At 40.0% G+C, this 27321-nt stretch overlaps 2 protein-coding genes across 2 annotated transcripts in view; both read left to right on the top strand.

Moving 5' to 3' along the window:
* Positions 1-1230: 1230 nt before the first annotated feature.
* Positions 1231-5417, top strand: LOC134868986 (glutamine synthetase-like). Its single transcript, XM_063890424.1, has 7 exons — positions 1231-1332; positions 1971-2145; positions 2977-3138; positions 3224-3370; positions 4002-4129; positions 4259-4458; positions 4863-5417. Exons 2-7 carry the CDS (start codon positions 1977-1979, stop codon positions 5191-5193), a joined length of 1137 nt encoding a protein of 378 aa, XP_063746494.1. The 5' UTR covers positions 1231-1332; positions 1971-1976; the 3' UTR covers positions 5194-5417.
* Positions 5418-7584: 2167 nt separating this feature from the next.
* The window catches only part of arrdc1b (arrestin domain containing 1b), a 31246-nt gene continuing 11509 nt past the window's right edge, over positions 7585-27321 (top strand). The window contains exons 1-2 of the mRNA XM_063889724.1: positions 7585-7788; positions 23922-24032. Coding sequence (XP_063745794.1) covers positions 7671-7788; positions 23922-24032 — 229 coding nt within the window. The 5' untranslated portion in view covers positions 7585-7670. The remainder of the gene's footprint in view (positions 7789-23921; positions 24033-27321) is intronic.

The raw sequence follows: 27321 nt of genomic DNA, 5'->3' as shown, positions 1-27321 counted from the left end.
ACAGAAATAATTAATTGCCAAAGGCACTAGAGGAAAAGTCATTAGGATTCATCCTATGGAAACCTGGCATATCTGTACAGAGATTCATGGCAATCCATACGATAACTGGTACAATATTTCAGCCTGGAACAAAGCAGTAAATTGGCCAAGAGACTGAAGTTAGAGCTACACGGTCAGCAATGCTCAAAATACAGCCTTGTTTCACTAAACGGAGTGTGAATGTCACATCACTAACTTAGATCCTTTTGTTGTTTTCCCAACACATTTATTGCTTCAAGGTGGTATTTTGCTGGTCAATCACAAATATTTGGAAGAAGCAAGAGAGCTCAGGGTGAACAGAGAGAAAGACACGCGATGAAAGTCAAGCAGCTTATTTATGTACGTCTCTTCGTTTTTGTAATAAAGGTGAATATTTTTACCCAAATCTTGATGTTTTTCTTAACCTAACCAATATGTTTAGTTGCCTCAACATAACGAAGTTGATCATGTTGGGAATGAGTATGGTCATATGCGAAAAGCTTATATTGCGTGATACAATCAATGCATTGTGAAACATTGTCGAAACCATTTAGACTAAAACAATACACTGTTTTCAAATCGAAACAAGGAAATTGTAGGCTCTTGGTAAGTTGTATACTACATAAAGTCCCATATGGTTGTTTAAGGGCCGTGGAGCCTTACTCCTTATACACCGGCTCTGTGCACACATCACACACTCAAACACACCATCACAGAGTCCCATGTGAACGGGTCTGTTTCTGCCCTCCTGCATGATCTCAGGACAGCTAACCTGACGGAAACTGAACATACAAGCAGCTTTCTAGTCTCTAATTGTGTTCACTGAGCGGCAACACTCTCAGCTCAGCAAACAGCAGTCACACACTTTCAGCAGATGGCCTCTCTGGCACAGGTGGGTGTTCATTTTCTATACCTCATGGGAGTTTGTCTCCACCTCAGCAATAACTCTGAGTTATTATGTGTGTTTATAATGGAAGTAGGAGGTTAATTTAAATGTTTTGTGTGTGTCTACAAATACAGAAGTTAATTTATTGATTCAAAAGTTTTAGTTTTAATTAAGAGACATGTAGGATCTTATTCTGTCTAATGGAAAAATCAACCTGTTTGTAATGGAGATATTAATTACATAAACAACCACACCTACGAACAGCAGTGTCGTGTTACGTAAAGGACATGGAAGCTTGTGTCATCGGTATTGTGATTTGCATTCCGGTTAAATACTGCATGCAGGTTTAGGCACGTCACACACACAAGCTACAGTTCAAGCTGTCCTGTAGTTGCAACCAGGCTACAACTGAAGTCACCTGTAACACAGTAAGTTTGACTATTTGTGTGGTAATATCTTTCATTTGCTCTGATGGATAACATTCTGTAATCTGGTAAATGCAACTCACATCATTTTAGCTGATTCAACAAATGGTTATTTAGTGACGCCAAGGGTAATGTCATTTTCTCTTGACGCATCTTGAGTTGCCTTAACTAACCAGGAGTTAATAATACTATAAAGAATAATATTTGAATTGTGTTTATGGAAGTATATGGAACAGTTTTAAATGTATATGTTTAATGTTAAGGGTAAAACTAAGAATTTGTTTTAATTGAATATAACAGAATTAGTAAATTATAGGGACAGAGCAAATAGTTTTTCCTCAATATTCTAACATGTCCAGTATTATGTAAGCTTTAATTTACTTTAAAAGTCTAATGGAGTTATCAAACAGAGTCAGAAACTTCAGGTCAAATGTTAGGAACATGTCTGTCAAGTTATTCTTGTATCTCAGAAAGAAAACATCTAAGAGGAAGTTTAGTTTGCAAATATAAATAACCAGGTAAAGCAAATGTAGTCTTACAGTAACATGAATGAATGGGACGCTTTGGTGATAACCACCATGACATGACTCTTTCTGCAATAAAAATCACCTTTTTGTTTTGTTGTTTCTTTCTGATTGAAGGTGAGCATGGCATCGGTCTCGCTCAGCTCCCGCCTCAACAAGGCTGTGCGCCAGCAGTACATGAGCTTGCCTCAGGGGGAGAAGGTCCAGGTCACTTACATCTGGATTGACGGCACCGGGGAGGGTCTACGCAACAAGACCCGGACCCTGGACTTTGAGCCAAAAACCATTGATGGTTAATGTCCTCTTTTGGAGTCGTTTTTCTCCCTTTAGTTCGAAACTTTTGCACTTTCACATAAGGAATAAAGTGTAATATGGTATAACTATTGAGTCTGCTCTTATATGAATTATTCATTCAGGGCTTCAATAACTTAATATAAGCAAGTCTAAGACGTAAGAGACTCAGGAAATGGTGGGTGTTTACAGACTAAAGACTGAGTTAGGAATTGAACAGGTTCCTTGTGGGGTTTTCGCAAACAAGATGTTGAATTATTATCTCTAATTAGTACTTCCTTCTGGGAAGACTCCAGGGTAAAGGTAATTTGCACACCTACATTGTAAATAACACAGGTGTTTGTGCTTCCTGGTGACACATCATTGATATGCAGGCTTAACTCGAGAAGGTCTATGATTGTTCATTTAACTTTTTGTTTCAAACAAAGCTTCAAAATGATCTGTTGTTGTTAAATGTTTTTTTTAATTCTATTTATTTATTTGCCTTCATCCTCATCTTTCCTTCCTTCTTTTTCAACTGATCTAAGACCATGGAAATCCCCCAAACTATTAATACCTGGTCTTCACCTGACAGGAAAAACAACTGTCTACATTTAACATATTTAACTGCTAACAACTTGTAAAATAGATAAATAGCCTATTGTTCTTTTCTTTTATGGTGCCTCCTGGGCTCCATAGTATTGGTATTGAGGATCATTTCAGTAAAAGTACAAACAAACAATGTATATGGAATTAGTCCTGGTGACATCAAAGCTGAAACTGTAGGATAGCTCGTTTAAAGGCTGATGGAAATGTGTTGACGCTAATACCTTTTGTAAATTAATCTTGTCAGATATTCCCGAGTGGAACTTTGATGGCTCCAGCACATACCAGGCCGAGGGCTCCAACAGCGACATGTACCTCATCCCAGTGTGCATGTTCAGGGATCCTTTCACCCAAGACCCCAACAAGCTGGTTCTCTGTGAGGTCCTCAAATACAACCGCCTACCTACAGGTACATATTTGTCATGTTGTTGATGTACTATTATCCTGTTCAGTAAATCAGGACAAACTAGTTGTACCACTCTGTTCATGTCTAGAAACGAACCATCGGATGAGCTGCAACAAGGTGATGGAGGAAGTTAAAGAGCACGCTATTTGGTTTGGCATGGAGCAGGAGTACACACTTTTGGGAATAGATGGACATCCCTATAGTTGGCCCACAAATGGATTCCCAGGACCCCAAGGTAAATCATCTGTCATTCTCTTCCTTTTTTAATTTATGTGGAAGAAATATCAAGAAAGAGCCGGTAATAAGCATACTTAAGAAAGGGGTTTTAAGTTGTAGTAGTAGAAGTTAAGCAATTAGCAAAAATGTTAGGAATATGTGTAACGAGTTGGGCTTTTCAGTGAGCTCTTTAGACAACCCATTCTTTCACAAATGTTTGTAAAGGTACACTGCATGGTTAGGTGTTTGATGTTATACCCCTGTGGCAATGGGACTGAAAGAATCACCTGAATTCAATGATTAAGAGGAGTGTCCCAAACCTTTTGTCTACATAGTGAACCTACATGATTGACAGCTTGTTAGACTCCTCGTCGGCTGTGATTTTTTCCTTTGTGTATTCAAGTGGGATCTTTAAAATGCAATTAGAAGCACTGGTGGGAGCAACTGGTTTGCTTTCACGGATGTTGTCTCATGGGTTTGGGTTAGGGTCAGGATGAAAGTGCATTTTTTATAGCAAATGTGACAAAATAATTATGTTATAAAAGTTGAAATAAAGTTCTCTCAGTGTTGGCATTAATGACACATTTTTTTGTACAGGTTTATATTAATTTTTGTCTTAACAAGCGACCCATTTTGTCACCCAATTTAAGGACCCTACTACTGTGGGGTGGGGTCAGACAACGCCTATGGACGGGACATTGTGGAGTGCCACTACAAAGCCTGCCTCTACGCTGGGGTCAATATCTATGGCAGCAATGCTGAAGTCATGCCATCTCAGGTAAATGTCATTATTTGTGCGCAGTGGAAAGAGAATATTAAAACTACGCTTTCAACTTGAATACGTTTTTCTCGTCCTTTTTGTTTAACACACCTAATTAATCTAATTTGCTGCTTCTGCTTACTTCAGTGGGAGTACCAGGTGGGACCCTGTGAAGGTATTGAAATGGGCGACCATCTGTGGGTTTCACGCTTCCTGCTGCATCGTGTGTGTGAAGATTTTGGGGTTGTTGCAACACTGGACCCCAAACCAATGAAGGGCAACTGGAACGGTGCTGGTTGCCACACCAATGTCAGCACCAAGCTGATGAGGGAAGAAGGAGGACTAGAGTGAGTAAACATGTTCTATAAAACTAGAAATGACCCTCTGTACGCTGCCTATTCACCAACAAAGGGAAGACAGAGAAAGATAGAGCATAGCTGAGGTTAAGTGTAACATTTAGCTGCTAAAGAGACAGATGTGGATATGGTGGGAACCAAAATAAAGCTAAAAGGAAAGTAAATATTGGACTTGCATTCAACAGGCATCAGGCACAAACAAACCTTTTCCAAAACTCATTTTTGTTTGCTGCAAAGCTTAAAAGTTATATTTGTTGTCACTTATTAATGGATACACGTCCTTTCTATAAAGCTCTTAAACTTTCTTGACTTGTGTAAATATATAACATTCATCCATAGACAGTCTCCGCAGCATCCAATATCAAAAAAAAAAAATCTTTCTCCTCCGATGACAGATACATTGAGCAGGCCATCGAGAACCTGAGCAAAAGGCACCCCATGCACATCAAGATGTATGACCCGAGGGGCGGGAAGGACAACATGAGGCGTCTCACAGGTCACCACGAAACCTCCAGCATCCATGACTTCTCTGCCGGAGTGGCCAACCGAGGGGCCAGCATCCGCATCCCCCGCCAGGTGGGTCAAGAGAAGAAAGGCTACTTCGAGGACCGTCGGCCTGCAGCTAACTGTGACCCGTACGCCGTGACGAAGGCCATCGCGTACACCTGCCTGCTTCATTCAGAAGACAGGGAAGAGAGCGAAGAGGAGAATATACCTGCTATGTAGAAAAATATACATCTGCCTGTAAGTTAGACACGTGAAAAATGTGAAGACATGAAGGATTCATGTTTAATGCTGTTGCTATATTTATTATGAGATACATTTTCAGGTGCCTAAACACTACTCTAAATGTTGTTAGAGACATCACTTTGTTTATGTTGAGCCTATATGTACATTATGAAGCATTACTACGTGTTGGGTAAAGTGAAATAAAGACACAATACTCTCTACTTGTCTGGATTGCTTGTTTCTTTGTTGGTTAAATATTAGAATGCAAAATCAAATGTAAAGTAAAAAAAAGATTTGAGTATGATTATTCAATACTGTCTGAGACTTGATTAATGTAACAGGCTATTGAGATGTGAAGGATTTTCTTCCACAGGTTTTTAAAGGTAGTTGAGATTTGAGTGATCTGAGATAATAGTGAATCCTTCCTATTGTTTAGTCATCATATTCACATTATAAATCAAGTGCTTCTTAACCCTCACCCTACCAAAACTGGGACCCACATAACAATTTTCACAAAAAACACAACAAAATGTGAACTTATTCCTTCTAAGAACACAATTAGTTATTGAAAGAATGTCCTTTTGAGAAGTTGAGATAATGTTTTTTGTGATTTATGGTAATAAACACAATTGAATATCATCTGGCCCAAAACACTACCACAGAACACCACCAGATGGCGCCACTGGTGTAGCTCTCCTCTTCCTCATCCTGTCTGTACATTTAAACAATTGTAATACACCAGTCAGAGACCCCTGAAGAGAGGTCAAAGTGTCACATACGACCATAGCCGTCTATGTGGCACTGTGAGAATGATAAATGAGATGTGGTTTGGAATAATGGAGCATTCAACCAGAAACATAAGAGGACTGCAGGAAGAAATTAGTGATGAATGAGTCCGTCTAGTCATGTTATGGCAGCCTGATGCTCAGTACACCTGACATATGGCATTTCCATCTCATCCCGTTACTTCCCGACATACGATCCTCTCACTTTTAGCCTGGCAGTGTCAAAATGACTCAGTATTCAAGCTGTTTGAGGGGAGGTTTTTTTTTGCAACATGAGTAAACAAAACAAAAAAGGAGGAATTCTGAGGAGCAGATCAGATGCCAGCACACAACAGATTTCCATGGATACAAGCAGTAACTTGGCAACTGTGATGTTTGTCTGTTGTCATAGTAACGTCTGTCTAACAGAGCTTTTAGCAGGAATATAGGGAGCCTGGTGAGATGAGGGCATGGAGAGAGAATAATGTTCATATCTGTGTGCTTGATGTCATTTTTTTTTAAGGTAAATGCAACATATAACAGCCCCATGATGAAGGCTGCATGTGAAAATCGTGCAGGGTGTCATCTTTTAATGCACCACAGCCTTCATAACTTTCATATCTGCTCCAACTGCTGATGCTGCACATTTAGACAGGAAACGCTATCAGAAACAGGAAGTGCTTTCAGACACAGGAAGTATACAACATGGGAAGTAACGTTCTTGCAAATATCGTTTTACGTTTTGAATGTTTAATGTGGGTGATGAAAATGCCAGCATGCTATAACTGAGATGGGTTAAAATAGCATATTCAATTATGATAGTCATTAATTTCTTCAAAATAACTCAAATGAATTTCACAGAACTAGAAGCATTCTTAGGAAAATAGTAATTATGCATCAGGGTTGAACCTTATGTACAACATTTTCAGAAAGTGCAAAGTAACATTCTGGAAAATACCTTATGTCCGCCATGAAACTGCATTTGCAACACTAGGTTTATTATTATTAATATTATTATACATAATAAAACAATTGAGTGCTAAATCCATCTTTCAATTACAGGATCTAAATCCTTTGTATACATGTTTGACTATTATTAAAACAATTAATCAGGGGGATAAAAAGTGACACATAAAGACAATGACTAAGTGATATTCACTTCGATACAACCCTTTTTTGTTGTCTTTGGAGAGTTCATAGTACAGCTTGACAGTGTTATTACTTTTAATGTGTGCTGACTAGTTTGAAATGTGTAATATATTTGTTTTACATTTGCACAAACATCCAGTGAAATGTGGGGTTACTTTTGTTATTTTGCATTTATGAGTGAAAAACGCAATATATATAATCCTAAATTTAAACATTAATTCAATTCAACCTCTTATCATATTCGAAATTGACTATATAATTGACATTTCTATTCTCAATTTGAACGTCGGCATAGTCCAACAAGTAATTAGTTGTAGGGCTATTTAATGGTAACATGTATGTTTTGAGATACTAGTGATTTTGAAACAAACAAACTAATACACATGTTTATATCTAAGAAAAGACAGTTATCCCTCCCATTCCTTTCAGTTGGTTGTTGGAGTGACGTCACTGGTCTCGTTGGGGTTTGGTGGGGGGGGGGTGGCTCGCGGCAGCAGGTGAGCGCGCAGCATCGCCTCTCCGCTGTTTCAGAGAGACGCAGAGCGTTGGAGTAGCGGAGCCATGGGAAAGCTTCAAGAATTTGATATCACTTTTACCAACAACAAGGTGGTCTATGGTCCGGGGGAGTCTATTAGCGGAAATGTGAAAGTACGAACCGGCCACTCGTTGCAGTACAAAGGTAAGAAGCTTTTCTTCAACATGTTTAGACAGAGGAAATGTTGCCAGCGTGTCTTTGACGAGTCAGTGAAGCGCGCGACGAAGGCTCAATGTGAATAAACTTTATTAAAACCTCTTTCATGTTGGACACGAGGAAGAACACAAAGCTAGATGTCAGTCGCGTTTTTGTTTCTCAGAAGATTTTTAGGGCTCATTTTTGCAACGGTCGACGTGTTGGTGCGGTCATTAGGGGTTTTGGTGGTGCTGTGCTGGGTGTGTTTCCACCCTCCACATGATACCAGCTCTGTTGTTGTTGTTTGCTTGGTGCTGCTGACTGAAACCCACATCCTGGTTCGCGTCCTGCTAGTGGCAACATGTTGCTTCGACGTTTGTGAAAATGTTGTGGTGAAGTGTTCAAAAAGCAGAACAACCATTCCAAGACACTTTAATAACTTCAATAAAACCATATTCAGGTTTGGGGGGTTACTTAAAAATGGTATCTGTTACAACTACCTGTAAAACATGTGTAATCAGTAAAAAGAAAGTTACGGATTACTTCCATTGCTTTATGATACAAGACCTTATTATCAAATGCAATTCAAATAAATACAAGGAAGTGAATGTCAACAAGATGACTTTGCTAGATAACAGGACCATGTAACCATGGATATTTTGTTTAAAAATGTGTCTTCGTGTTGTTTTTTTAAACCTTCCTTTCATTAAGTAAACCCAGGCAGTAAATAAACAACAAAACAAATGATCACATAGTACAGTTTACACGTATTACAACATTGTCATCCTACTTACCATGTTTTAAAGATGTACCAGCAATCTGACTACATATTTGTTTTATATTACTGTAAGAGAATACGGTTTTGTATCCTAATTATGTAATCCTGTTACATGTATTCAGTTACTCCCCGAGCCTGACCATATGTCTTTTCAGAAGTGTCCTCAGGTTTCACAGAATAGAAGGAACTTAGACAAACTGGTGGGAATAGCTACTAATGAAGGGCAAAGTAGGTGAGCAAGGTGGAGAGCAGCTTTTGGAGTTGCCATGGAGGTACACAAAGAATCCATTGTATGCAAGCGATCCTTGTGGGGATTCTTGTCTGATAATAGAGCTGCTATCAACTTCACCAAAAGCTCATTTTCAAAGGGAACCTGCCACAGAGGTATGTTCATTTAGAATCTGATGGTAAATAAAGAGATTTCCATCGGAAATGCAATGATGGTCAGGTGGCAACAAAAAAACCCTTTCAAGTTCCTATTTATTATCGGGATCGGACAAAAACTGCGAAACAGCAGGGATATTTTCACAACTCTTGAAAATGTTTATTACATTTGCCAAACAACACCTTTTTTTTATTTTTCAAAAGGAAGTTTATGGGTTATGATCCTGCAGATTCAAACTAAAAAAACACTACTTTTTTTAGAAATATTTTGCATGTGTGAAAACCGACTGCTTTGTGCGAATGTAAGAATCTCCTGTGTTTGTGTCATATTGAAAAAACAATACAAAGGGTATTAGCTTGTTACTGTACCTTATTTATTTTCTATTTTCTGTATTTATTTGATGGACAATGTCGTAAGTTAGGTTATGCATCATCGAAGTAATAATAACCCAGAAAAATGGGATCACAACAATGATACAGATTAAGAGTGGTTGCACTTCTGGCGCGATTTGTTTTTAGCATTTATAAGTGTCAACGCAAACATCAAGACACCTCTTTAAACCGAAGACAGATTTTCCATCCTTTTTATCAGTTTATTTGCCCGAATTTCCTATCTTGTACCTGTATGTAAGGCATAGTGAGATTAATTTGCCATAATGCACATGCTGACCTGAAGCAGATGGCGTTCAGCAGAGGTCAGAGCTCTGGCTGAGCTCCGTTACACGGTAAGGTCACACGGTTGCGGTGAGCCTGTACCTGACACCAGGCGTTTATCCCCAAATTAAACCATGCATGGTGGCTTTGGGCGAATGTTGGCTGTCCTTAAAGAGGAACAGACGGGTAGAGTTCTTCGCTGAGTCAAATAAACAGCTCAATAAGTGTATATTAAGATTCTAAAAAGAGCACGTGGAAGGTTTTGATTTAGATTTAGGATTTGAATTAGCATGCACTTTCATTTCTCTGTAAATCCAAATTTCACACCTGCTCCAAAGTGAAAAACCACAGTGTTCTTTCAAGGCTCTGCACTTCACATATGTACCGCTCTGCTGTACACTCTTGTACACAGATTATTTGTATGACAGAAAGGACAAGAGTCTAACCGGTCAATGCACACTTTACATATTCATAGTCATGGGACTTTTCATAGCAGTCTGTCAATGTTTTATATTTGCTGCATACATCAGGTGGGACATTTTCAACACATTTTCAGTCTCAATAATCCTCTGGCACTCTTTCAAACAACTGAAATGCCCTTATTGTAAAAGCATTGTTGTATTGGAGTTTAAAAGAACTGGCATATTTATGCAACACTTCCTGGAAAAGACTTGATCATTGTTTGTAATAGTTCCTCTGAGTTTTCTTGTAATTGTCGTGCCTACAGGTACTGATTCCAAGGAGCATTCCAGGAAGTGCTTCTCCCCAAACCATTTTTTGTCGGTTCTTGTGACCAAATTTGATTTCAAAATAGAATAAGTTGAGTTCTCTGTTTGCCTTTCTCAGTCAACAACCAAAAATAGTTTTCTTTTGCCCTGATACATTTTATATTTGTAGTTTGAAACATAACAATTATATTGAATCACACTAAAGCTTACCAGTGTAGTCTGGGTTACGGGGTGATGTGTATCATTTTGCCAGGGGACCATAAGTCCCTCAGTCCTCCACTCACTTCCTTGTAGAAAGTACTCCAACTACGGAAACTAAAGAAGCTCCATGTCTTGCTTTCAGCCTGTCCGTTAATGTGCTGTGAATGCATATGCTGCGTTATGTGCACAGTGACCTCACCACCTCTCCACTACCGCCGCTGATGATTCCATCCATCAGATGGCATGCATCATGCTGAGGAAGGAAAATGTGATTGTGTGGGAACCTGAGAATTTCCTGCTTTTGTGTCTTCCCGAGCAAAGTTATACAGAGGAGTTGAGGGTTTGTTACTGTATCTAATTGTATTCATCTTTTGGATTATTTGAGGAACAATGTCCTATTAAAATTCCAGAGAAACCTTTTCCGTACTTCTGGTAATCTTAGTGTACTTCTACTTAAAGAATATCTATATCAATGTCAACTGCAACAACGAAGACTGATCCATCCTTCAATAAGACAGAGTTTTAAAATTCTCCCGCAATGGTTAGCTTACCTATTTGTCTTTCATTAGTTTTTGAAAGCTTTATTTCCACCAGAAATGTGCATGGCGGCCATGAAAAGCCACCACCCTCCAGACATTTTCAGGGCAGGACCGCCTGCATGGTATCTTAAGAGGGTTGTAAAGTTTTTTTATGCCCTGTGTGTGAATCTTGGCTAAACCATTAAGTATCCATTACATGGATTGTGGCACCATATGATCTGTATCCTTTTATTGTTTTATTTATCCTGCATCGTGAGTAAGGTGTGTACAGTTGTGGGATGAAATGACGGCCTAGGGATATTAATAAGCATACCTAGTTCATGCAGCTTTTCTGGGATGTTCACTATTGTAGAGGCCAAATTTGCAGCCTCACTGTATTATTGATGATGGAGACCATTAGACAGAATGTCTATCGATTAGCTTCCTCACAAAGAAGGTTGTTAAAGCACAGTCATGAATGAATTAATGTAACTAGATGAATGGGCAGCTTACTGTACTGTGCTCAACCCTACTTACAGTACACACATAACATGAAACCTTTCTAGAAATGTACTTCGTTTGACATGAATCTAACTAGTATTTTCGTCTAGCTTGTGCCAATATGAGTTTGAGATTTGTACATTTGAGTTTAATGTCTCCAAAACTATTGGAAGTCATGCAATGTGGTATTCATGGTTCCCTCAGGATGAAATTGTCAAATCCTTTAACTTTGCAGATTGCACCATCCCCATGTCAGTCTTTAATTGGGACGGGAGTGGTTCCAAAGACTGATTTAAATACAGTCCGTTAAATCTGTACAACACTTTGGTTTAGGAACAACTTTCTGCAAAATTATTTTGGCTATTTGTTGTTATAGCTCTCCATGAAATCTGTCCTGTTTTTGCACTTCACGTAAATATGTCCTCCACACTCTACACTACATGTTTGATTTGCGGTATTGACCGAAATCAGTTAATGGTGAGTTATAGATCAGAAGAAGTGGGAGCAGCCATTCAGTCTGCTTGGTTCCATCTCTCCTCTTGTTTTGGTCGGTCTCCCTGCACTTAGCAGCATGTAAAGTCACCTGATACCCGAGAGTTTTAACTCCTTGTCTCATCTTGTGTTACCTTTTTCCAGAAAGATTAAAGGTGAAGTCCTGGTGACGGCGTGCTAGCTGTGATGCAGCGGAAATTAAGGAAAAGAAATCACCTGAAGTGAAAGTCCACTTGATCCGACACCCTACCCATTTGTTCCCTCATTTATCTTTATCAGCTGTATATCAAAGTAGACTCTAAAACAGCGGCGAGTGTAAGTGAAACCTTTTCAACAGTGTAGTTCTCTCACAGTTGTATCTCCAGTGACAGTATCTTTTCAGCAACACAACCAAAATTCACTGTAACCCAATCATCGTCCGTGGTGATACAAACCACCGGCTCTATGTAAACAAGACTAGACGTCACCTCGGGTTCACACAACGCTGCCCTCAGGCATGTGTACCCACACACAAACACACTTGCACACCTTTGTCTTATCTATAATGAAAAAGGTGTTTAGGATCAAGCGATAGAGTTGTTTTCTACCTATCTGAAAGTTCTCAATGTCCGTGGGCAAGAAGCGTAACCTATTTTCCAATTGCAATTATTCCCAGGGCCAATGGTGTGTAAATGTGTGGTATGCTATTCTCCCCTGAGACCAATGGCACCTTGTATGTTGTGCTCACTCATCAGAAACTCTCCACTGTGGCTAGATTATATAGAAGCAGAAAGACATGAAAAGGATTAAAAGCAACTGTATCATTGCTTTTTTAGCATTTCATTCATCACTGTTTAGCTAATCTCCTTAAGGCAAACACTGTGGCCAAATAAAACTGGGTGAAATTGACACGACATGAATCAATGACTCTAGTGTATGAGTGTCTCTTTGTCCTGGCTCATGAACACATCACTGCAGGACGGGTGACTGTCTAGACTCTGGGGCCTGAGTTTATCATGACATCACTGCCCTGAGGGAGACTGATTACAGATCTGTCTGACAAACTGCTCTGAGACCAGTGGACTCAGGCATCCGGAGGACATGTCTAACACAACAGCGTTTACTTTTATTACGGGCAATAGAAAGAACAATATAACTTAATGCGATGGATTTGAATGTGTCCAAGTTTTAATACCACTACTGCTTTTAATACTACTGATGTGCTACTACAACTGCTACTACTTCTGCTACCACCGGAAATCTGACAATTTCTACTACTAGGGGTGTAGAGTTATTTAAAGTAGGATGTTTCATTATTTTCTGATATCGTAAAGGTCTGCCAAAATACCTTCGCAACTCGATTCAAGGGCCTGAGAACGGTACGAGACATTTGCATATGCGTATATAACATAACATGCTCATTCCTTTTAACTTTGGAAATGGATTCATATACGATTTGACTGAAACAACTATTTAAAAAATAAAAACACTGCAATATTTTTCATGTTCAAGCACTTTTTGAATGTTGGGGAATTGGTTAAATTGTACGAAATGATGTCACAGATCCATATCGACGTATCGTAGTACCCCTATCTAGCTACTAGTGTTACTACTGCTGCTCCTCCTGCTGTTGCTGATGTTAACAATACTAATAATAATAATAACAATACATTTCTTTGTTTGTCCATTCAATTTTAAAGGCACAGTCAAAGCATTAGACCTTCTAGGTTTTCTTAGGTTGTTCTTTGTTTTGATACATTTTTTTTAATAGGCCGCTATCACCCTTCGGCATCCTTCATATAAATATGATTTACTTATTACTGCTTAATTCAATGTTCTTGAAGTACTCTTTTTCTGCTTACTGTTTGTATTGCCATATAAGACTTATTTGTTTCAAAGAGTCCTGCAAAAAGGCATCATTGAACTGAAGAATAAAGGGTTTTTAAGCCCTTTGGTGTCTTTTCTCCTGAAATTAAAGCTGTGACACACGGTTACTCAGTGAGAGTAACAGTGACACAGTGCAACTCCATTCTCACTGCTGCCCTTTAATGTGGGCGCATGACATGGATCCACATGTGCAGTATTCGATCAGTCACTGCGCCCAGTAGAAGTGGTAACTCTGGACACCAGCTGCTCCCTCCCCCCTCGGACTGAATCATGTTAATAATAACTATCCTCTGACCGCCATAAGCAGCCCCCTGCCCAACCCCACAGCTGGTTATTTAGGCCTATCATAATGGATTCTGTCTCATTGCCCCCTGATGAGCACAGAAACCACCCGGATCACTCCCCAACCCCCCACCCCTTCTCTCTCTGTAAAGCTGTCCCACTTCCTAGGCTTTGTAGAATGCAGAGAGGAAGTCACTCTTCTGTTGAAGTGGAACACAACATTAACAAAGGCACTAAAGATAGACGTGTTCAATCTCAGCCGGGAGATAAGAAGTTGGATTATGGTTCGACTGGTGTGTTGTGCAATGTGACGTCATGTTGTCACGCAGGCCCTGAGGGAACGTGGATCATCTCAGTCCATCTGTAATATAGAAATGCACTTTTGTTAACATTTAATCAAAAGACTGTATGTAGTGTGAGGGTTCACCCGCTGGCTCAGAGAACTGTGAAGCATTGACTATTTTTCTCTCAAAGTTTTGATTTTTAGATACAGTTATTGTGATAACGACTGTCCATTGGCAAGAATATTGAGATGCATATATTGCAACAAAGGCTCACACAAGGGTTCTCATTGTGATGGCATCTCGTTTCTTGCTTGTGGCATTGATGAGAGCGGCGGGTGCTGTCTTATCTCGTCAGACAATTTTTCGTTCAAATACGGTATTGGTGAATAGCTAATAATAAAAAGAAGGTAAGAACACATAGAGCTGCTAAAGAGACAGTTTTTTATTCTAGTTGTAGATTTGTACTACCCAAGAGACCAACAATGATATTCATGAGACTTTAACTTGTATTATTAATGAATACAGCTGAGAAGCAGTGTATGCTACCTGCTATGATTCCTGACAGGCTGGAAGGTGAAGTGAGAAACCACATTGAAAAACTCCCCGCAGGGAACAGAGATTAAGTCATCTGTGGGCCATATTTGTTTGGTGTGTGTGCTGTGTGTGTTTGTATGTGGCTGTCTATATTGTGTGTTTGGTTCAGCTTTTCAGAGGCCAAGGGAGGCTTCCATCTTCCCCCCACATGCTGTTAATCCTCCATCGACCTCTCCCTCCTCACCTACATTTACAGACAAAGCCGGGCTTTTGTCATGTTGGGAATAATTCCACTGCAGGACACTCGCTTCTATTTGGACCGTTCAGAGAGCTGCAGTGTCAGAGGGATGAGCATCCGGATAGCTACACTGTATGCTGAAATGCAGCAAGCACTTTGATGGGAGTCATAGGCTGATAATGATAGGAGCTTTATGCCACACAATATCCATTCTTATAATGATGGTTGGAAAGATACTGATATTTGTTTTCCAATGGGCAGACAATTCATCATAGGTGTTTTAATTGGTTAATTATCTTTATTGACCAAAAGTATCAAATATTCTCTGGTTTCAGCTGTTTATAATGGGGTTTGTTGTGTTTCAAATCAAAGTTCCTTGATTTAAAGGTTGCATAGGTACCTTGGGTTTCTTTTGTTCTTCAATTAAAGGTCATTATTCATTTCCACAAATATTCTGCCTACTCTTCTTTCTGCTTCCTTTTTTGGAAATATGATCAGTCAGCATGTGTGCATGTTGCCCTCTGCTGTGAGACATTATGTTTATGGAAGACTAGAAGTAGCAATCATTTTCAGTTTGAGTATGTGTTTGCTGTCACTTTTAAGCAATGATTCATTTGATAATGCAGATTTGGACCTACAAACCAAATGTCCCTCATGACACTGTACAACGTGTTTGTACATAAAACACTGTTAGTGCTATGTCCTATTAAAATACAACTGCTATAACTGGGAGATGCTTCTTCACAATGTTTAGCTCATGATAAGGGCTCTGGAGCAAGTCTTTGGGTGGTACTGATGAGTCAGATATCGACCAAATAACAAAAACACTGCTGCATTTCCAACACACCCTCATCATAAAACCAGCTGGTTACATTGAGAGCGAGCGTGCAAAGGTCTGAAGGTCACTGCCGGCCGTCAGCTGACACTATATGACTAATCACTGATAACTAGTTTGCACTAAACTATATATCTCTTTGCACGTATGTGGCTGGTAACAAAAGTTTCCCGCTTAAAATCACGTGATTTAACATTTCCAAACATAGACGCAGACATAGTCGTCAAACTCTTTGAATATACTCTGCTCTATGACTCATAAAAATCAGATTGATAGACATTAGCAGTTGTGATTCCACTCAGCTTTGTTTTGCTTTGTGCTTCAGTTTTCATCTTCATCTCAACAATTTGAAATGGAAAAAATGTTCTAATTAAACGATTTTCTTCAAATAAGCATATCGCTGATTGCCACAAAGGATAATTAAAATACTTATGTGTAATGTCTCAGATACCGTCAAAAGTGATGCTAAACTGGGGGTGTGAAGACCTTTAATCCTAAGCGAGCCTTAAACAAACACCAGGGCAAAAATATCAAGAGGATTCAATGATTCATTTCCTTATGGTGCTAAAGTTGCTACTAAATGTGTGAATATCTCTTTTTTTGTGCTGAAAGATGGAGGCAGGTCATGACATCAGTGTGAATTTGAAGCTGTTACTGTGAAATGTGTAAATATCGTAGCTTGGTAGAGTGCAGGTTATACGTCCGCTGGTTGTTGTATGATGTAACTTCTGCGGGGATAAGCCTCTTACACATGGAGGCAAACACACGCAGGGATTTGTGAGTACCGTACATGCAGATGTGTGTACCTAGACTTAAATACATGCAAACATCATACACAGATCTCACTGAGGGCGCAAAGCTCATCCTGGACCATAACTCATGTTGACGGATTACTTTGTGTAATTAATATTACAGCAAAGAAGTGGAAAGTAGTGATGAGGGATATTTTGATATGGCCGACGTCTTACATCACCCACGTCTGTTCAACTCTATGTACTACTAACTTAACTTTGGACTTGGAGAAACTAGGATGGACATTTTTCAGAATTCTCTAACATTTTATGAACCATTGGGGAATCTATTAAACATAATTGAAGATGATTGAATAATTGTTCATCGCATCCTCAATATCATTCAATTTGATACTCATCAACCCATTCAGTTAACCTCTGTGTCCTCTGTGGATGGATCTGCATTAGCTACGTTTCTCTAGTCACTTATTTATCCTTTTCCTTTAATTTATCACCAGTCTGTACATTTTAAAGGTTACAGCAGATGTTCAAGTAAGGATTATGGGTTGCTGAGTAAGCAGAATTGACACATGCATCACAGACATATGGCTGCTGGAACCTTTCAGCAACCTTTTTCAGAAACTCTGTAACTTTTCCAAACATCTGAGGACTTGATGTGCTCTTTATGCTTCTCAAATCCTTATGCACAAATGCACTACATGAAGGTTTAGAGGCTGTGTCTGAAATATGTTCCTGAGGCTGTATGGGAGAACAGCTCTAATAGAGGATATTAAGCAGTGCCTTCATTTGATCTCCTTTCACTGAATGCAGGCTCTCAATGCAGAGTTTCTGCGTGTCACTAGGCTTACAGTGAGGTATCGCAGGACATGTCTGAACGAACACCCAGCCTCTGTTCAGCTGCAGGGGATTCCCTTACAGTCAGGAGTAATAGATCATAAGATCAGGTGGCCGTGTTTTGACGTTAGAAAGGAGACGAGGGAGATGTTGGAAAAGTGAGAAGGACTAATTGTTTGAGGCGCTTAAAGATTTAATGAAGGTAGTAAGTGTACTGTAGCATCGGATTACTCGGCGCTCCTGGGGTTCAGGATGAAGGCTGTGTCCTGTGTTTGAGGAAGAAACTTTAAGAATTCACGATTAGAAATAATCAGGAAACAGGGCTTTCTGGTACTGTGTCTTTCACAGCTTCTGTTAATCCTGCAAGAATAACAATTGTCTCATACTCCCACAGAAAAACAGCACTGCCCTTGCTTGCATAATGACTCATACAGACACAACACCCAACTAAATTATTATTCCTCTTTTGCTGTGTGTTCTCTCCAAGATTACTGCAAAATTGTTGTCTTTCCAACAAAACTGAAAATATTTTGGAATGAACGTGCAGCTGTAATGTGTTTTATTAGACGTACTACGTGTTTAAGAACATCCCAGGTTTAAAACTCAGACTCAGTTAGGTCAGGTTAGGTTAGGTTAGGCCAGGTCAGGTTAGGTTAGGTTAGGTATCAAATACTAGATTTTGAAGGTTTTATATTTTCACAGAAAGTGTACACATTCAGATTTTTTATAAATAATTTGTGGGCAAAGAAGAGAAAAGCTAAATCTGGTCAATTCTGGAAATGACATCACATTGATATAATGCAACCTTTTAAACCAGGCAAAGAAATGCTTGAAAACAATATTTGTGTTTGTCAAAAACTGTATAATTACTCCAAAAATATGAAAATCGTGTGAAATGGATCGTCAGACGGTAGAGACAGCTTTGTTTTTACGGAGCTCCAGCGTCTCGTTGTTGTTTACGCCCGCGGCCTATCTTGTAAACGGCTGTCATGTTCTCGTGGGAATTTATATACAGTATCTTATATACAAGATCAGCGACACAGTATTGCCCTCATACTGTATTTTTGTAGAAAAAACCCTGATATGGATACAAAATCGAAACGATACCAAGACTGAACACCAGCTATAAAAAACTTGTCAACTGATAAAAGTTTTTAAAGAACTATTCCACAAACTGCTTCCCCTTTTGTGGTTTTCAACTCAGTCCAGTCTTATCACACAGACTCTGCTTCGGGGAGTTCCCTCTCTCATTATGCTGGAATGTATATATGACGTCCAAGGAGACTTTAAGTGCATGTGAGGAATGCTGATCAATCCCGTTCACACTCCTGACCCACTTCAGGATGAAACTCTAGCGGTCGTAAAGACACAGTTTTGCCTCAGAGGCCGGAGGGTCTCCTCATTCTGCTTTGTTCTGGTAAAGTTCAGCCCTTGAACAAACTGAGGCTCCTTTGTGCTTTCAGCCGTCAGCTGAAACTAGACTTGGTGTAATCAGGGTAAATAAGGAACTGACATTATCAGCCCAGCTTCTCGTTATGGCCAGCTGACTCATTCTTCCCATGCTCTGATGCAATAAGCAGCAAACCCCGACTTAATGGTTTTAACTTTTCTTTGTTAAGTTCAACAGTTGCTGATAATTCTTTTCACCAACTCAAGGTTTCGTACTGTTGCTCCTCAGTGTGCGAACATCATTTTCTGTAAAGAAACATCATTGTAAAATAGAGATGTTGTCTGACGACTTTTGTGTAACTGCCACATATTTTCAGGACTGAATGCCCTGAAGGACCAAACTCCTGCACAGGGAGAGGTAGGAGAGGAAGCCTTTAATACAGAGGATGCCTTAGAGCCATTTACAAAAGCTATAAAAACATTTAACCCCCGTAGTTAACAGTGATTTATCACGGTAACCTTAAATGCTGCAGTTGCTACTTGCTTAAAGTTAAGCTAACTCCCACTGTTGATCTGGCCTAAACATGGATTGAACTGACGAGTGCTTAGGTCGGTCTTTGATGCTGTGACTGGAACAAAACAAAGGTGAAGGAAATTGAACACCTTTCCATCAAGTTTCATGAAAATAGGGCCAGTAAGTCTTTCCTAATCCTGCTGAGAAGAGGGTAAAAACCTCATTTCTGCACATGGTAATTGGCCGTGGTATATGTAGGCCTTGGTTTGAAAGTAAATACTTTTTGGTGCTGACTGTCTGGTCTGATTTGGATCTTCTCTTATTCTTTGATCAGGCCAGAAGCTCCGTCTTTGTAACATATAACGCAAAGACAGATATCCGACTATCAGTCAGTTATACAGTCTGTTTCTCATCATCAGACATCTTCTGTTTGACTTTATCCTCCCTTTACCAGCCACAGAAGCATAATGGCAAACAACAAGCCATTTCCAGACATAGCCACATTCCCTTCAGTACCGCACCTAAGACTTCCACCCACATCCTCTGTGACACAGCAACACCCTTTTCTAACACACATCCCAGAACCGTTTCGTACAATAAAACACTGCAGTTATGTTTATGCAGCCTGATATGGAGACCCTATGGATTCTGTCCTCTCCCCACAGCTTCTAGTTGATAAGATCTAATGAGTCTAAGCACGAGGATCATCTCTGCCTACAGACACTCTCACTGAACCGTGGAGAGGACCTGGACAGACTCCAGTGTGTTGGCAACAAACGCAGGCAGCTGCTGAGTCAGTATGCTCTGCTGCCGGCCTCCCTCTTACTACCGAGGGTCTGTCTCCCCGAGGCAGTGCTTTATTCAGTGAAGAGCTGGCTCCTGACAGAGATTCCTGCGCTGGCAGTCTCAAGGTGTGATCCAGAGCTACTGGTGTGTGGACGAGTTGGAAATTGCCAGCTTCACAAACCAAATCTTGTGTATTGATTCTGCACTGCAGGTCTTTTCTAGTCTTCAAATGTCTGTGGTTAGTGAAGGAATACTTGAAATGAGCATTGTAGAGTACCAATTTAGCATTGATTGGAACTTTATGGACTCTTTCTTGCCTCAAATTGATTTGGAAATTGATTATACCTGTAGTTTGGGTGCTCATTATCAACCAAATTGTCCTTAATCTGTCCAAAAATTGTTCTTACCAAATGCTTCCAGAACCTGTGCATACTGTTATATTGTATTTTAAGTGTTGTTCTTTTCGTGCAGGTCAGTGTACTCTTGCCATCTTTAGGCTTGGTTAACTAGTATGCACTTTTTCCATCAACCTGTTTTTATGCACATTCAACAAAGCCTATGATTTGAGAAAGAATGACTGAAAGAAAGGAAGGCCTAGTTTAGCTTCATCCGCCATGTGTTTGTGCTGCTCACTTACATTCCTCCTATCTGCCTGAAAGCACACATAGGAAGAAAACAAAGTGGGGTGTTAAGTTACCTAACTTAAACGATAAATGCGCTTTTGTATCCCAGTTTTTGGTGTTCCATCAAGTAAATCCTATTTTCTGTCCCTTCTAACAATCATCCACATGCTGTTGTTGATGGAAGTGAACATATAACTATATACACGCTTAACTAAGGAGAGTCTTGTATTCAGATTTCTTTAAAAGAAAGGAATCGAATGAGGTAAAACACGGCTAAAGACGCAAGTTTAGGTTAAAGATATGGATGCCCCAATTAGACTCTTAATATGACGGTGTGGAAACGAACGTGATCATTGTTTTATGTGTGAAGCAGCAGCAGCCAGAGCTTAAACATTGCTTTCCCAGCATTGGTTGCATGATTTGAGATAATTATGATTTATTTGGAAATGCTTCCGACACCACTATAGAACTGGTTGGTGCAGCAGGTGTGAAATACCTCCCAACAGCCGGTATTCGCGGTAAAACCTCACAATATATCCTCTTAATGTCTGATTGTGTGTCTCATGATCACTGCTCCAGCTCCACCTGGCTCCTCGTTTTCTGTGGAGAGGCCGGCCCCCTTCTAAGCCTCAGACAGCTAGTCTCTCTGCCAAAGCATCCCGTCTCTCTTGACACAACTATTCACTATTCAGCTGAAGCCGCTCTCCCTGATGCTGCTGCTGCTGCTGCTGCCGCCGCCGCCGGGGATATTAACAGATTACCCCAGTGCTGACCTGTAGTGGGTTGAGCTTTTTTCCACAACAGACAGCTGTAAACAATATCTTTCCCAGTAATGGCTGCATATATATTTATATAAATATTGATGTTTAGTTCACACTTCCACTCTTCTGTGAAGTGTGATAACTCCGGAGAGCTGCATTAATGTGGACTATAAAGGTATTATTCTCCATCATGAATGAGGCAGATGGCTGTGGAGGCAGATTGCAGTGTGTAGTTAATGACCAACTGAATGGACGTTAGTCTGCATGGCTGAAGGGCACCGTTCGGTTCTGTGTGTATTTTTTTTAGAGCTGGACCATTTTTTCATTTTTACCTCTTCCCTTAAACCGTGCCAACAGTCGTGCCGCTGTGGAGAGCCCAGCCATCTGCCATCGAGAAAGAGAGAGAGAGAGAGAGAGATGCCAGCACAGGGTACTGCATGGGTATGAGCCTGTGATTGGTCAAAAACAGTCTTAGGTGTGATACATTTACAGAGCCTGTGTTTACTTACATTTTTGATACTAGAACTTTGTACTCTGCTTTTATTACATTCAGTAATTAATGGATCTACTTGATTTTTTTGCTAGACAAAGGACAGAAATTTTGTCAATTATGTCAGATTATATGTTCAGCTGTGTGCCTGTGTGTCTGCCTGCCTGCCTGCATGCCTATCTCTCTGCAAATCAGAATACTGAGATAATACCGGGGCTGTTTCTGTTTAATCCTCTGGGATCTGTCACAGTTTGGTGTATGTGTGTGTGAGCACTATCAGAGTGATTCAATTTCCTCGCAGACATATCAAGAGACAGACAAGAGAGACAGGGTGGTTTTGATACAGAAAGAAAGACAAGGGTGTGCGTACCAGCTGCTCACTTTAGTTTGTTTTACTTATCAGTCGATTGCTGAACATTTCCAGCACCTGTGTGAACTTTTCAAAGTCGTTTTGCAACAAAAAACTGATGGTATCTTTTTGATGGTATCAGTCAAATGTCTCTAACTCAGTATTGACTCATAATGAGGATACTCCCTGCTTTTTCCATCTGGTGTGTTGTAAACATGCTACATTATGAACGACAATCCTATTTAAAAATCACAAGGTGTTTTTAGAAATAAACAAATAATAATAATAATCCATTTTATTTATAGAGGGCTTTTCTAAAAACTCAAATACATTTTCAGAGGTATGACGCTGGTTGTTACCTACTTTAGTTTAACATTCAAATATGGTCCTGCTATTGTTTTATTATCTCAACCCTGCTTGAAAATATTGTTATGTTTATATGTTTTGAAACTTACCTTTCTTAGGTATTTCTTACGAATATTTGAGGTTTTGGCCAAAAAAGATGACATTTAATAACTCACAGGAGGGCTGTTTTCTTTATACACTATCCTTTCTTCCCCCCTTGCTGTTACTGACCTTGTTTTATTTACCTTGTCTGTATAAACTGTCTGTATTAATATTAAATTAGTTGAATTTAAATAATGTTTTTGTGATGTTAGAATTATTAAACATTTTTCAGTTACTTGGAAGCCACTCAAAGGATCTCCTTGACTTCCTGGGACGACATTGTAAACCTGTCAACGTCACTATCAGTTATCTTGATATGACCTCAGCTTTATCTAACCTGTTGCACCACCCATGCACCGTCATCACCCCCAGTAAAACTCAGGTGTAGCTTGACTCTGCAGGGAACAACTATCATGGTTTTAATCCAAACTTCCCAAGTTTCACAACAGCTCCAAGATAAAGTAGCTCCTCCTCTCTTCCATCTGTCTGCAGAAGCCCCACTCACAGCCTGTTGTGATTGTTAACCACTGCAGCAGAATGCACATGAGGAGCCCCAGACGCCCACATTGATTAAGTGAGGGGTCCCATTCTCATGCTAATCACTGTATATTGTGCAGGCGGTTTGTATTTTTCACACTGCTGTGCCCAAACTGACACGAGACAATCCAAATTAAATTATTGTGAACGATTATTCCATGGAAGTGCTCCCAGGATAGCGAAAGAAAATTGACCGTTAATTGTTTTCTGTTACATGCTCAGAAAAACCGTCGGAAATACCAAATTCAACACGAACCTTTATATTTTTCATTGTTGTTTGTCAGGACATGTTGGGGGAAAAAGTCCCAGTGAACTTGTAGAGGGCCATATGGTGGAATGACTCATTTCCTCTCCTCTCTCCGCAGCCATCAAGGTCTACTGTCAGGGCTCATGTGGGATCTCCAACAAAATGAACGAGGCCTCCTGGGCTCTGGAGGAGCAGTACTTCAACAGCACGTTGTCTGTTGCTGACAAAGGTGATTTTATTTAGCTTTTTATGCTCATTATCTTCATTCAAACACACAGGTCAATGTACAAGTTTCACATTTTAATCCGAAGTATCAGAGACATATTTTTAAATTGTTTGCAGATTTGTTGAATATACATTTGTAATAGCTGAATTTCTCTCTGACAAACCTCTAGGCAGCTGCACTTTTTCTTTCACTGTTATACAGTTTAACCCTCTGAACACCAAGCAGTTATGGGCTTCTTTGCTCTTGTCACATTATACCCACTACCTTGTGTTTACCTGCAATACATTTGTCCTGCACGTCTATGAAAACAAAACAATCATAGCATAAGACAATATAAACTTTGTGCAGTATATCATAATTAAAAATGCCATTAATCGTTTAAAAAAAAAGTACCTGTTGAATTACTTTTGATCATTTATTTAACAAAGAATTCAATCTCATACACATATAACTATTTTCATTTTTACATTCTCTACTTAACCACCTACATCGTCCTCTTCTTTCGACCTCTTTGTGTAAACAGCATGCAGTTGAGTCAAAAAAAAAATTTCAAATATGTTTTAGTAAGCACCAACCATACAAAGTGTACACAATGTGAAGACACATGAAAATATGAAACAGTGCTCACATTCCCCCCCCCCCCCCCCGTTTAGGGAGCTGCAATATATTTTTCCGCATACGCACTGGTTTATTGCCCCAAAGAAAATGTGAGATTGATTTATCTACTTTGGCAAAAAACTTCTTTGAAATAAGTACAGGGATATGTCAGATAGGTAAAGAAACTTTGGGAGAATGGTCATTTTGATTAGGTTAACCCTGCCAGCTAAGGAGAGGGGCGGAGTAGACCATCAGTTGAAGTCGTCCTCAACTTTTTTAAGCAAAGGGACAAAATTGCTAGTGAAGTCGTTGCCAAGGTCCCAGTGATAAAAATACCCGAATATTTGAAGCCTTGGTTTACCCATTTAAAAGGGGCTACATGATTTGGCAATTTACCTACTAAGTCGTTCATTGCAAATAACTCACTCTTTCCAAAATTTAGTTTATAGCCTGACAGCTGGCCAAATTGTTTTTAAAAAAAATTAAATTACGGGGAGTGAGGTAGAAGGGTTGGACACATACAGAAGCAAGTCGTCAGCGTACAGTGACAGTTTGTGTACTGTCCCTTGACGTGAAATGCCCTCAAATTTCTCTTCAGATCTTAGCCAGATAGCCAAAGGCTCAATGGCCATGGCAAACAGTAAAGGGGACAGTGGGCACCCTTGTCTTGTGCCGTGGTGAAGTTGAAAGAAGGATGAGAGCACATTATTTGTTTGTACAGATGCCACTTGGGATGAATATAACAACTTTACCCATGATATAAAACCTGAACCAAAACCAAATCTATCCATCATCTCAAAGAGAAACTTCTATCCACCCTATCAAAAGCTTTCTCAGCATCCAGCGACACCACTATCTCAGGGGTGCTGGAGCTAAGCATGTTCAGAATGTTTAGGAGTCTCCTAGTGTTGTGAAATGAGTGCCTCCCCAGCATGAAGCCTGTTTGATCTGATGAAATGATCCCTGGCAGGACCTGCTGAAGACGGAGGGCTAAAATCTTAGCAAGAATTTTATAATCCACATTTAATAATGATATGGGTCTGAAGCTGCTACAAAATAAGAGGTCCTTGTCCTTTTTTAGGAGAAGAGTAATTGTAGCATTTGTCAAGTTTGGAGGAATTCAGCCAAGCTCCAAAGCCTCATTATACATGTCACTCAGAACTGTGGAGAGAAGTGGGGCAAATTTCTTATAAAATTCTACTGTGAATCCATCTGGACCGGGTGATTTTCCACTCTGCAATGTAGTTATCGCCCTCATGATCTCAGTTGTGGAAATTGGTTCAGCTAAATTCACTACTGGCCTCTGATCCACTGGTCATTCTCGGCTTCCCAGTTTGGCAGAGAAGCGCATAATTTAATGCCCTTTTTTTAATACAGGATCTGGTCATTGAAAAGGTTTATTCTTGGCTGTATTTTAAATGAGACATGCAGAATAAAGTGATTCTGATGGAGAGTCACTATTTAAAACCTGGCAGAAGCATTTGTCACACATGATTGATGCAAGAACCATTAGAAATGAGAACATCTGACTATATTTCCTGCCTATGTTGTTTCCTCTGAAGGAAACTTACGGTATGTTTCATACCTGCCAACAGGTTGTCTGTGACTTGCTAGTAAGGATATAATCCATCAGATGTTTACTACATTGTGAGGAAACTGATGACTGCCTAGAAGTCAAGGAAACTGGTCCAAACATCACGTTTATTTGCATGTGACTGTGCAGATTCTCAGTTTACATCCTCTAAACTCTTTGATCCGTCTCCTCTGAGAGAAATGAAATTAGAAGCTTCCTGTCTTAACAACACCGTATGACGTGACTGAATCGCCTCATGTGGGAAATCTGCTGCAACAGGCTTAATCTCACAAAGGCAGCAGCAAGTTTTTTTAGCCATGTAGTGAGGAGTTAAAGCCTCCATCAGTCACAGCAGCACTCTCCTGCAGTCCTGCTGCAGCCGGCCTCTCTGCACGCCGCCTCTCTGAGGTCAGACTGAGATTGCGGTTGAAATTGCAGTCTTTTTTTGCTTTGGAGCGCTCCTATCAGAGTGAAATGACTCATAAGTGCCGAAGAGGCAGCCATGATAAGTCGAATTCCCGAGATAGTAGAAAAGGAGCTTAAATGCTTCCCTTGGTATCTCTTTCAGCATAGGATATACCAGACCATCCTTTACGAAAGGAAACAAAATAATGCAGTCCCACAAGTCCTTGCAGCCGCACCATTTAAAGGGGCCTATACATATTTTCTCATCCTGCCTGGGCAGCAGCACTTCTTTTCACCCTCTGTCTGAAACCAGTGACCAGTCTGCTCTGATTGGTTAGCTGGCCGGCTCTGTTGGTCGATTGGTCAACCTCTCAGGAAGAGTTGGAAATGTCCTGCCCCTTAGCCTGTCGCGTAGAATGTGTTGGAGTGCTTGCCAAAAGAAGCGTGAGAGTTACTGAGAGAGAAACTCCCTCTGGAGGAAACAGTTTTAGCCTTTGCAGACCATTGACATGCACGCAAACGTGAATAACACACTACAGGAAAGGGACACCCCCCAAAAAGCATAACTGGGCCTCTTTAACACCATGACACTTGTCACTGAGGACAAAGTGCTTCAAAAAAGACATCGGACTTGTTTTGTGTTTTTTATTCGATCGCAGCCTTGGTCCCCAGTGTCCGGCCGTGCCTGATCAGAAGGTTGAACACGCTCCACAGATG

The sequence above is a fragment of the Eleginops maclovinus genome, chromosome 8 (genome assembly GCF_036324505.1).
Source record: "Eleginops maclovinus isolate JMC-PN-2008 ecotype Puerto Natales chromosome 8, JC_Emac_rtc_rv5, whole genome shotgun sequence".
Classification (NCBI taxonomy): Eukaryota; Metazoa; Chordata; class Actinopteri; order Perciformes; family Eleginopidae; genus Eleginops; species Eleginops maclovinus.
Note: the sequence above shows the minus strand (reverse complement) of the source record. Positions and strands in the feature narration are given on the sequence as shown.

Coding starts and splice junctions, on each gene's coding strand:
- LOC134868986 (XM_063890424.1), top strand. CDS start 1,977: ATGGCATCGGTCTCGCTCAGCTCCCGCCTCAACAAGGCTGTGCGCCAG. Junction 3,371..4,001: donor TGGATTCCCAGGACCCCAAG/GTAAATCATCTG, acceptor ACCCAATTTAAG/GACCCTACTACTGTGGGGTG. Junction 4,130..4,258: donor CTGAAGTCATGCCATCTCAG/GTAAATGTCATT, acceptor TGCTTACTTCAG/TGGGAGTACCAGGTGGGACC.